Below are 13140 nucleotides of genomic sequence, written 5' to 3'. Positions count from 1 at the left end.
GCTCATTCCATCAGAGCAATAATCAGGGACAATTTTAGGGTATCTGTGACAGAGAATACCATCTGTATCCAAAGAAAGAACTGTGAAGTTTAAAAAAAAGACTAAAGACTGCTACTTTCAATTAAAAAAAAAAGTTGTCTTATGTACCACATAATTTTGCTATCTTTAATACTTTATTTTTTTCAAGGACATGATTTTTCTCCCAACACATTCAATTTTGATCAATGTGTAACATGGAAACAATGTACAGATTATCAGACTGCCTTCTGGGGGGGAGGGGGAGAAATTGTAAAATTCAAAACCTTACAAAAAAAAGATAGGTAGAAACACTATTAAATATAATTGGAAAACAGATAAAATATTTATTTAAAAAAAAAAAAGCAGTAACATGAAAACCCAGAGAGGAAGAAACAGATAAAAGAAGAGGCTAATAACTGGTGTCAAATGTAGCAAAGAGATTAAGAAGTGTGAAGATTGAGGAGAAAGATCATCAGATTGATCAATTAAGAGATTATGCACAATTTTGGAGAGAATAGCTTCAGCCAAGTGAGGACACTAGCCTCTGGATAACAGAGGCCAAGAGGAGAACACGAGATTGACAAATTCTCCAATGTCATTATCCATTCCCTCACAGTGAAACAAGAATAATTCGGGAAGGGGGGGGGGGGTCATTCGAACCTTACACAGGTCACTGTGGATTCCATGTCTAACATCAATTAGTTAAATGACTTCGGAAAGTTCTTTCCCCATCTAAGGCTCAACTCAATTTCCTTCACTACACAAATAAGAAGAACTGCACAATGAGCCAACAACCCTTCTGACTTTTTAAATTATAAAATCAGCTTCATAAAAAGCTATAGAACTCAATCCCCAAGGTCCCCCTAGTGGCTGTGAAATCTACCAAAGCCAATTCTTCTCATTCTCATACCTAGCTTGAAGCAGAAACCTTTAGCACTTTTGGAAAGAAAAGAAAACATTTTCACAAGCATCACATAAGGCATGGTTGCTCTATGAAGAGAATGTGTGCTTTTAGCAGATTAATGATCTGTAAAATTTGAATTGAATCCCACTACTGCACATGAGAACTAAGGTTAAGGACAAATGGAATAAGGGAGGGGAGGGAGAGGTGACGATCAGAAAGTCACTGCTGTATCTGACACATCCCAGGGAGTCTTTCCACCTCCAATAAATGTCCCAATCTTCTTACCCTAGGGGGTGATTTGAAAGAGCCTTGTCTACCCTAATGAATCTCCCTCTCAGACAGCTGAGATTCCAAAGCCTGGTGGTATGAGAGATTATTTTTGTCCAGATGAAGAAACTGAGTCCAAGGGTGAAGGGAGTACTTTCCCAAAGGTCAAAGAGTGAATTAGTGATAAGAGTTTGGAAAAGAAACAAAAATCTCCCTTGGCTATTCCAGAAAATACAACTTACATCAAAATTAAACAACTTTATAAAAAAATGCAGAGCTAAGAAAAGGAAAGGTTTATAGGTGTACATGTCTCCTTCACATATACTCAACTACATTTTACCTCAAACTTACTAGAATGATGGGTAATGAATGAATGAAAAGCACTCTATAAAATGACTAGGTAGAAGACTAACCACTAGAAATACACATATAAGGACTTCCAGCCACCAAGATGGTGGAGAGAAGACAGGCATAGTTCTAAAGTCTCCTGATCTTTCCCCATCTATCATATGAAACAAACCTCTTCAAAGTAATCCGACCCACAAAACCTAGAAAGAAAAGGCAAGGAGAAAGAACATCTACCTCAGGACTTGTCTCTGGCAGCAGCATTGGCTGAATTCAGGCAGGTGAGTCTGGGCTCAGAGGGAGGATCAACCCCGGATCAACCAGATTAGCAGCTAAATTGGAGCCAGGGAGTCTGAGGGCCTGAGAGCCAGACCTGCTGGATCAGCAGTGCCGCTAGACGGCGGGGGCTTGAGTCAACTAGGGAGCAGAGGCACTGGTGTTGGTGCTGTCCCCCAGGAGCTTGGGGACAGGGCTGGGGGGAGAGTTCCGGAACAGGAGAGCTGCAGACGCCATCCCTGGGCTCCTCTGGTCTGAGGAACTCAAGTGTCCCATTGCAGCTCAGACCTCTTCCCAGAGTAAACAATGCAAACTACTTCTGCCTCAGGCCCAGCTGACAATGACCTCAGGCCAGGGTAAAGCCCACCATAGATTGAAGGCAAAAAGAATGCAATAGCTCCAACCCCTCCCTTCAAGCAAAGGGAGAAGGCCTCAACCAAGGTCACAGACACTCCAGAGAAAGCAACCAACACCTCCTACTGGCCCGCTAGATAAACTTCACTCAGTGAGTAAAGCCTTTAGCAATCCCAAGCCCCTGTGAACCAGCCCTTCCACAACTCAAGGTCTTAGCAAAATGAAGGGAAAGGTGGATCCATAGAAAAATTCTTGGAAGGGAAAGACCCTAACTCGGAGAGACCTGGAACCTCTGAGGAGAATACAATCTGGTCTTCAGCACAGAAAGACTTCCTTGAAGAAATAAGGAAGGAGTTTAAAAATCAACTGGAAAATTTGGGGGAGACAATTAATACCTTGTAACAAGAAAACAAAACCTTAGAAAGTACAATTGGACAAATACAAAAGGAGAATAAATCTCAGATCATCAATTGGACAAATACAAAATGAGAATAAATCTCTCAGATCCTCAATTGGGCAAATGCAAAAAGAAAATAATTCTCTCAAAACTTCAATTGGTCAAATGGAAAGCTCTTTCAGAAGTAGAATTGACCAATTGGAAAAGGAGTTGCTAAAGGTTAATGAAGAACCCCCCCCCCAAAAAAAAGAATGGAGTCTATGGAGTCTACAGAATCTAATGACTCCATGAGACAGCAAGAGTCAGTTAAACAAAATCAAAAAATAGAAAAAAATAGAAGAAAATGTAAAATACCTCATCAACAAAACCACTGACCTCCAGAATAGATCGAGGAGGGGCAACCTGAAAATTATAGGACTTCCTGAAAACAATGAAGAGGAAAAAAAGCCTGGACTTAATATTACAGGATCTAGTGATGTAAAACTGCCCCGATATCATGGAATCAGAGGGCAAAGTAGTTATTGAAAGAGTACTTCGATCCCCACCAGAAAAAAGATCCTAAAATGAAAACACCAAGGAATGTTGTGGCCAAATTCCAGAACTATCAAATAAAAGAGAAAATCCTGCAAGCAGCAAGAAAGAAACAACTTAAATATCAAGGAGCCACAGAAAGGATCACGCAGGACCTGGCTGCATCAACATTAAGGGATCAAAGGGCCTGGAATGAGATATTTCGAAGAGCAAGGGAACTTGGAATGCAGCCAAGAATCTACTTTCCCACAAAGCTGAGCCTTCTCTTCCAGGGAAAAAGATGGACATTTAACAAAATGGAAGAATTCCAAAAATTTCTGATGAAAAGACCAGAGCTAAACAGAAAATTTGGACATCGAACAGGAGGTTCAAGAGACACATGAAAAGGTAAAAAAAAAACCAAACAAACAAGGGGGTGGTAAAAGGGGAAAAAAATGCTATCCAGTAAGTTGAAACTGACTATATCCCAGCATGGAGGAAAAGATTCTCATAAATCCTGAGAATGATAACTCTAACAGAGACAATATACCTAGCCAGAAATGAAGGACATTCATGACCTATCCATGAGACTGCTAATGGGATGTAACTGGCTTTAACCCCACTTAGGAGAAAGACTCTAATAACTCTCAGGAATTTTGACTCTATTCAATAGAATATACTGAACTAGAAAGGACAGACACTCAGAATTTTCTATGACTCAGATAGAATAATCTAAAAAACACTACCTCTTTAAAAAGGGGGACAGGAAAGAGATGGGAGGAGGCAGGGGATTGAATGGGGTAAATCTCATTACACTAAAAGGTACAAAAAAACCCTATGGTAATAGAGGGCAAGAAGGGAGCAGATGAGAAACACCTGAATCTTCTTCTCATCACACTTGGCTTAAAGTCAACCTACATATACTCAGTTAACTTATAAAACATCTAACCTTTCAAGTATTAAAAGGGGAAAGGGGGAGGGGGGAAGAGAAAGGGAAGTGGAGTGGGGGGAAATAACAAAAGGGAAAGGAAGGGAAAAGGGAAAAAAAGGGAAAGGGGAAAGAAAGGGTAGGGTGTGATATAGGAGGGCAAACACACTGAAGGGGTGGTATTCAGAAACAAAATACTCGGGAGTATGGATAAAGGGGGGGAGGGGGAAATACAAACAAAGGGAAGATAGCACAGAGGGCAATAAAGAATTAGTAATCATAACTTTGAATGTGAATGGGATGAACTCTCCCTTAAAACATAAGCAAATAGCAGAGTGGATTAAAAACCAGAATCCTACAATATGCTGCTTACAAGAAACTCATCTGAAGCAGAGATACATATAGAGTAAAGGTAAAATGTTGGAGCAAAATATATTTTGCTTCAGCTGAAGTAAAAAAAGCAGGGGTAGCAATCCTTATCTCAGACAAAGCAGCAGCAAAAATAGATCGTGTTAAAAGAGATAAGGAAGGAAACTTTATCCTCCTAAAAGGCACCATATACAATAACGGCATTTCAATACTGAATACATATGCACCCAGTGGGACAGCACCCAAATTCTTAGAGGAGAAGCTGAAAGAACTACAGGAAGACATAGACAGCAAACTCTACTAGTGGGAGACCTCAACACCCCACTCTCAAATCTAGATAAATCGAATCATAAAATAAACAAGAAAGAAGTTAAGGAGGTAAATAGATTGTTAGAAAAATTAGATATGGTGGACTTATGGAGGAAACTGAATGGGGATAGAAAGGAATATACCTTTTTCTCTGCAGTACATGGAACTTATACAAAAATCGACCATGTACTACGACATAAACACCTAATGATCAACTGCAGAAAGGCAGAAATAGTGAATACATCTTTCTCAGATCACAATGCAATAAAAGTCATATGCAATAATGGGCCAAGGAGATATAGACCCAGAACAAATTGGAGTGGACAAAATGAGTGGACCAAAAAACAAATTATAGAAAGAATTAACCATTTTATCCTAGATAATGATAATAATGAAACAACATACCAAAACTTATAGGATTCATTCAAAGAGACTCTCAGGGGATATATTATAGCTCTTAATGCTTACATGAATAAATTAGAGAAAGAGGAAATCAATGAACTAATATGCAACTAAAAAAATTAGAGAAAGAACAAATCAAAAATCCCCAATTAAATACCAAATTGGAAATTCTAAAAATTAAAGGAGAAATCAATAAAATCGAAAGCAAAAAAACTATTGAATTAATAAATAAAACCAAAAGTTGGTATTATGAAAAAAACCAATAAAATTGATAAACCTCTGGTCAATTTGATTTAAAAAAAGAAAGAAGAAAACCAAATTGCTAGTATCATAAATGAAAAAAGTGAACTCACCACCAATGAGGATGAAATTAAAGTAATAATTCAAAATTATTTGGCTCAACTCTATGCCAATAAATTTAATAATTTAAGTGAAATGGATGAATATTTACAAAAATGTAAGTTGCCCAGGTTAAATGAAGAAGAGATTAAATACCTAAACAACCCTATCTCAGAAAAAGAAATTCAACAAGCAATCATTGAACTCCCTAAAAAAAAATCTCCAGGGCCTGATGGATTCACAAGTGAATTCTACCAAACATTTAAGGAACAATTGGTTCCAATTCTATATAAACTCTTTGGAAAAATAGGGAAAGACAGAATTCTGTCTAACTCTTTCTATGAAACCAATATGATGCTGTTACCTAAACCAGAGAAAGAAAATTATAGACCTATTTCCCTGATGAATATAGATGCAAAAATCTTAAATAAAATCTTAGCAAAATGATTACAAGTTATCACTAGGATAATATACTATGATCAAGTAGGAGTTATTCCACGAATGCAGAGTTGGTTCAATATTAGGAAAACTGTTAGTATACTCAATTATATCAACAACAAACCAATAAGAAATCATATGATCATATCAACAGATGCTGAAAAAGCTTCTGACAAAATACAGCATCCATCCCTACTAAAAACACTAGAGAGTGTAGGAATAAATGGACTGTTCCTTAAAATAATTAGCATTATCTATCTGAAACCATCAACAAGCATTATATTCAATGGGGAGAGGCTAGAGGCATTCCCAATAAGATCAGGAGTGAAACAAGGATGCCCATTATCACCACCACTATTCAATACTATATTAGAAATGTTAGTGTCAGCAATTAGAGAAGAAAATGAAATTGAAGGAATTAGAATTGGGAAGGAAGAGACAAAACTCTCATTCTTTGTAGATGAGATGATGGTCTACCTAGAGAATCCCAAGAAATTATCCAAAAAACTACTGGAAACAATTAGCAATTTTAGCAAAGTTGCAGGTTATAAAATAAACCTTCATAAATCCTCAACTTTTCTATATATGTCTAGCAAGATGCAGCAGGAAGAGCTAGAAAGAGAAATCCCATTCAAAGTAACCTCAGACAATATAAAATACTTGAAAGTCTATTTGCCAAGACAGACTCAGAATCTTTTTGAAAATAATAATAAAACACTTCTCACACAAATTAAATCAGATTTAAATAACTGGACAAATATCAACTGCTCATGGATAGGTAGAGCTAATATAAAAAAAATGACAATTCTACCAAAACTAAACTATCTGTTTAGTGCCCTACCAATCAAAATTCCAAAAAATTACTTTAATGAGTTAGAAAAAACTGTAAGTAATTTCATAGGGAGAAATAAAAAGTCAAGAATTTGTAAGTATTCAATGAAAAAAAAAAGTGCAAAAGAAAGTGCCTTAGCCCTACTTGATCTAAAATTATATTATAAAGCATCAGTCATCAAAACTGTTTGGTATTGGCTAAGAAATAGAGTAGTGGACCAGTGAAATAGACTAGGTGTAAAAGCAGGAGATGATTATAGTCTGCTGTTTGATAAACCCAAAGAATCCAGCCATTGGGATAAAAACTCCCTCTTTGATAAAAACTACTGGGATAATTGGAAGTTAGTATGGAAGAAACTTAGATTAGATCAACACCTCACACCCTTTACCAAGATAAGATCCAAATGGTTACAGGACTTAGACATAAAAAAACAATACTATAAGCAAATTAGAAGATCAAGGACTAGTTTACCTGTCAGATCTATGGAAAAGGGAGCAGTTTATGACTAAGGAAGAGTTGGAGAACATCACCAAAAACCAATTAGATGATTTCGATTACATTAAATTAAAAAGCTTTTGCACAGATAAAACCACTGTAACCAAGATCAAAAGAAATGTAGTAAATTGGGAAACAATCTTTACAACTAATGATTCTGACAAAGGACTCATTTCTAAAATATATAGAGAACTGAGTCATATTTTTAAAACAAAAAGTCATTCCAATTGACAAATGGTCAAAGGATATGCAAAGGGAATTTACAGATGAGATCAAAGCAATTCATAGCCATATGAAAAAATGCTCTAAATCATTAATTATTAGAGAAATGGAAATTAAAGCTTCTCTGAGGTACCACCTCACACCTCTCAGACTGGCCAATATGACCAGAAAGGATAATGATCGTTGTTAGAAGGGTTGTGGGAAATCTAGGACACTATTACACTGTTGGTGGAGCTGTGAACTCATCCAACCCTTCTGGAGAGCTATTTGGAACTACGCTCAAAGGGCAACAAAAATGTGCATACCCTTTGACCCAGCAATACCACTACTGGGTCTATACCCTGAAGAGATGAGGAAAAAGGGTAAAAACATCACTTGTACAAAAATATTTACAGCAGCCCTGTTTGTGGTGGCAAAGAACTGGAAATCAAGTAAATGTCTTTCAACTGGGGAATGGCTTAGCAAACTGTGGTATATGTATGTCATGGAACACTATTGTTCTATTAGAAACCAGGAGGGATGGGATTTCAGGGAAGCCTGGAGGAATTTGCATGAACTGATGCTGAGCGACATGAGGAGAACCAGAAAAACACTGTACACCCTAACAGCAACACGGGAGTGATGTTCAACCTTGAAGGACTCGCTCATTCCATCAGTGCAACAATCAGGAACAATTTTGGGCTGTCTGCAAAGGAGAGTACCATCTGTATCCAGATAAGGAGATGTGGAGTTTGAACAAAGTTCAAGGACTATCGCATGCAATTTAGAAAAACACAGATATCTTACTGTCTGATCTCTAAGGATATGATTTCTCTCTCATCACATCCAATTTGGATCAAGGTACAACATGGAAACAAAGTAAAGACTGACAGATTGCTTTCCGTAGCGGAGTGGGGGGAGGGAAGTAAGATGGGGGGGGGGTTGTAAAACTCAAATATCTTTAATAAAAATTAATTTAAAAAAAAAAGAAATACATATATAAGAAGAGAGACAGCACAGGCCAAGGAGGGGAGCTTTGGGGTAAAAGTCACAGGAAGCGTGGGTTGGGTCAGACATCAGGAGTTTGAAAAATCTTTCCTGAAATGAATATGTCATGAAGATGACTAGGGATCGGCAGTAGGGGTTTAAGCCAGGGTAGAAACGTGACAGCTCAGAAATCAGAAGCCCAAGGATAGCCCCAACCTGGTATGTTGCACATTACAATGAAATAGCATTACCATCATCTAAGCAGGATGTTATGCAGCATGACTCTTATCTATTCAATTTGATACTTTTTTTCCTACAAAAAAGCCATGAAGGCATTAAACGTATTCAGATTTTTGTTCTAAAAAGAATTTCTTCTTTGGCCAAAATGTCAGGAAATTCAAGGTTTGTTGTGATATAATCAGAATATGGGACAAAGATAGGAACTAAGTTTATAAGTTCATTATTACAGAAAATTTATAGATCAGGATACAAGATAAATAATTAATAGATACATAAGCAAAGCAAAATATTTTCATACAGTACTAAAAAAGGTTGATGTTTCTTCTTGTACACACTTTACAAAAAGAATTAACAAAAGTGTGTTACAGGTGAATTATAGGTCTCCAGGCAGCAAAATTATCCTGAAGACACATTGGAATATTAAATTTAAAAATCAACATTAATATCCTTTCAATGATATTTAATATTGAATGAATGACTTCATATTATATCCTCAACAAAATATATAATAAGAAAAATGGAACTGGGTGAGACTTAATATCAGCTGTATTATCAAATGGGGGTAACAAGGGTTGAAGTTCAAGAGTTAGCTGCAGAGTAAATAAGTATACCGAAGCATTTAAAAATGAAAAAGGAATTTTAATTTTTATGTGAATTTTAAAAGCTCCGGAAGGCTCCCAAGCTATCATTTTGTTCCAGAGAATTCACATTGAAAATATAAAATACAAAAAAAACAAAACTATCTGAGATGTGACAGGAAGACATAGTGTCTAAACAGAACAATTAAATAAGTATTTGTAAAGTGCTTAGTAAAGGTCAGGGCACACAGCAGGCACTTGATAAACGCTTCATCCATTCACCACAACGAACAATTCTTGAGTTTAGAAGGTAATTGTCTTAAAATATGTCTTTGCCTCTGACTCTCACATTAGCCTGGCAATCTTATTACATCACTCTTTCTATCCAGAGACTTCTAGGGCAAGATTTTTGCTTGATTCTGACTCAATCCACAAGATGTTGGATCATAAAAGCTTGGTCAACCTCAATCCAGAAAACAACTCAAAAGTCTGCAATCATGGCATTCCAAGCCCCCATGGCCCATACTACCCTTCCTGATGCTCAATGCTCCACCCAGAGTGGGTCGCCTGACCCTCCACACAGATCCACTCCCACTGACCCAGCTCCCTTCTGTAGCTCACATTTTACTATGCCTGGGATTAATTCCTCCAATACCATTCTCTATTGCCTGAAATTCTGTGGAAAGTCTCTTCCTCTTAGAAGCCACTGCTACTCCCCAAAGTTTCTAATGCCCCTCTGCCTTCTCTTTCCCTAAACTCTGCACAATACATGGTTTGCTAAGCTTGAGATTCATTTGACCCTGGAGCTCTTTGTAAAAGGATAAATCAGCTCCATGAAATCAGGTTGAATTTAATCTTTATATGATCCACAGTGCCAAGTATACACTAAGTGTTTAATAACTGTTCACCAAATGGTCATGAATCTGTGAACTGATCAAGAAGAAGTAGAACATGCCTTTGTTCTTATCACCATGTGAGATCCAGGCTCAGAGACTCCGTTTCTCTGTAGGTCTCAGGTGGCTGTGGCATCCAGAGAGAAGCAATCATATGGAGGGTGTTATCAGACAGCAAGGAGTCTTTCCATCAGCCCAGGTAGACATGTAGATGAATCCCTTTAATTTCACAACTGGAAACTATGTCTCCTGCCTCATTTTCATTAGGTGGAGTATATAGGGGGATCACAGGGATTACATTCTTAACTAAGCCACCAAGGAATATTCTAACTGACCAAACATGGCCTTCTTTGTGGAAGGTCATCTGGGCAAAGGGCTCAGTCATACTGATCCCATTATCCCACAGGGCTGCAATGTTTGATGTGACAACAGCCCTTTCAGATTCACAAAGCAGCCCCCTGAACTGCAAGTCATAGGGTACCATTTCCGGCTCAGGTTATGATCTAGCAGCTGAATCATTTCCAAATTGCTTTAGCCTATATTCCCTATAGCTCATTTCCAGTCTGGAACCCAGGGCCTGGCACTTAAACAAGGTTTGTTGACTTCACTATAGCCTTGAGGAGGTGGAGTGATGCAGGCTGCATAATGACTCAGAAAAAAATTCATGTTGTCTAGGCTGTATTATTATTTTATTAATCATTTTCCAATTACAATTTAATCTGGTCCTGGCTACACTCCATCAACTCTATAGCTCTAGGATGGAAGAAAGAGGACTAGCCTTCAGTTGAGGAAGCCTGGATTTGAAGCCTGGTTCAGACACTCATGAGGCTGTGTGAGCCTGGAAAAATCACGTAAGAGAGCCTAGAGAGACAGCTAATGTCCCTCCCTCTCTCTAAGGGTTGCTAGGAGGAAGTACCTTGTGCACCTGAAAATAATTTATAAATGGAGGGATTGTTCTTTTAATAATTATCCTAATATCAGGGGGTGGAGCCAAGTTGGTGGAGAGAAGCCAGAAACTTCCTGAAGCTCTCCTGGGCTTCCTTCAAAAACAATGTTAATCTGATTCAAGAGAGATAGAATGGAGATTTTTCCAACAAGGTCTGCCTTGGGTGGAGGGGAAGTGTGACCTGGAGCAGGGACAGTGCCCAGGGCTGAAATCAATAGGCGGGGTATGGAGGGGGTGGGCTGTAGCTGGAAAAGCTACCCCAGACCCTCTGTTCAGCTAGCATGAGAGTTCTCAACACAGAAGGGCTCGATGCAATGAGCAAGTCATGGGAATCCTTAATGTAGGCTCCTCCTCCAATGCAAGTGCCCAGGAACAAAGCTCAAAATGTGTAAGAAAAGTCAGAGTAAAGTCAAGACTATAGAAAAAGATCTTGAAGATAAGGAAATGCACAAGATCATCTCAAAAGAGGGCAGCATAAAAAAATAATATATGTGAAGTCTCCAAGATTTCTTGGAAGAGTCCAAAAAGGATTTTAAAAATCAAGTAGAAAAATTTGGGGGAAAAATGTAAGAGAAAATTCAACAACTTTTTACAAAAGGAAGCACAAAAATTGACTGAAAAAATAATTCCTTCAAAAATAAATTTGGGCAAATGCAGAAAGAAAATAGTTCCTTCAAAAATGTAATTGGGCAAATGGAAAAAGAGATCAATTCCTTTAAAAATAGAATTGACCACATAGAAAAAGAAACGTAAGGGCTAGCTGAAGAAAATAATTCCTTGATGAACAGACCTGAGCAAATGGAGGTTAATGACTCTAAGTCATCAACAATCAGTAAAGCAAAATCAAAAAAATGAAAAATTGAAGAAAATATATCTCTCTGATAATTATTCTAATATCTCAATAATAGTATTACAGACCTACATTGGCCACAAGGTCAAGTCCAGAGTAGGTTGGCAACACACTTTTAACAGCAACAAAAAGGCAGAGAATTGGCGTCAACAGCAGAGTCCTAGAGCTGCAAGAAATCTCATGCTGCAGATGAGGAAACCGAGGCCTCAGGAAAAGTGGCCTGCCCAGGGCCACAAAGCAGGTGAGTGTCAGTACCTGGAGTTGAACCCCAGCCTCTAACTCTGGAGTCCAGGCTCTTGTGCCTGTGTCCCAGCCCCCCAGCAACTTCACAAAGTGACTAAGGTTTTTAACAGACACAAAATCATAGGACATACCAGGAAGGTCCACTGTCTATAACAATAAGGACCACAATGACCAGAACAATAGCATTCTTAGTATTTGGGAGCTGGTGCAGCCATTTCAGGCTGTCAGAAGTCAGGCAATGATAGACTGACTTTAATTAAACTAAATACAGGACGTGACCATGGAAATCAGGAGGGAGCTGAATTTTTCTGTTCTAGAGGAAGATAATATTCAAGGAAAAGGAAAATTCTAGCTATATGAATTTTCAAACAATGAATGATTTGGTGATGATTTCTGCTTTGACTCTGAAGTTCAAACCAGAAGTCTGAAAGAGATAGCAAACTAGAGAGCAAAACCTTTCAATTCATGTTCCCATAAAAATTAGAACCTTACCCAGCTTGACTCGAGGAAGGTGGTGGCAAGTCAGGTGTGAGCACATAAAGACTGTTGTTTTTTGGCAAGTGTAGAGTTTTTAAGACCGTCTGGAAAAACAAAACAAGAAAAGAAAAACATGACTGTTTTTGGACACTGGCAACTCTTGAGAAGCTGTTGTTCTGGCTACAGCTATACTGTACTATTTTCATAAATTTGGCATATGTTTACATTTAATTCAATTAAATAAATATTTACAGAGCACTTACCAAGTAAGAGGCCTGACTCTTCCTGGACTCTTAAGCACTCTAAATATAGGCATGGATCAGACATTAATTGGGTTCGAGCATGATTCTCTGGACCAAGGGAACACTCCTAAATAAATACTCATGGAAACAGATACTGCAGTACCTGTTTTCCCACAAACTCTTAACTAATAAAATAGTAAAAAAGTAAGATTGATAGAATTCAGAGATGTCGTGAAGTCACTTTGGTCAACTCTGAGATGCTTGAGTACTCCACTTAGCTCCTAAAAATCTTGTCTCTAA

General features: G+C 37.9%; 1 protein-coding gene across 1 annotated transcript in view; it reads right to left on the bottom strand.

Annotated features, from left to right (window-relative positions):
- Positions 1–13140, bottom strand: part of LOC141511833 (FAS-associated factor 1-like) — a 243903-nt gene that overhangs the window by 90374 nt on the left and 140389 nt on the right. Inside the window, exon 6 of the mRNA XM_074220850.1 lies at positions 12614–12702. Within this exon, the coding sequence (XP_074076951.1) occupies positions 12614–12702 (89 nt within the window). The remainder of the gene's footprint in view (positions 1–12613; positions 12703–13140) is intronic.

The sequence above is a fragment of the Macrotis lagotis genome, chromosome 2 (assembly GCF_037893015.1).
Source record: "Macrotis lagotis isolate mMagLag1 chromosome 2, bilby.v1.9.chrom.fasta, whole genome shotgun sequence".
In the NCBI taxonomy this organism is placed as follows: domain Eukaryota; kingdom Metazoa; phylum Chordata; class Mammalia; order Peramelemorphia; family Peramelidae; genus Macrotis; species Macrotis lagotis.
The sequence above is the reverse complement of the archived record's forward strand: the minus strand, read 5'-3'. Positions and strand labels throughout refer to the sequence as shown.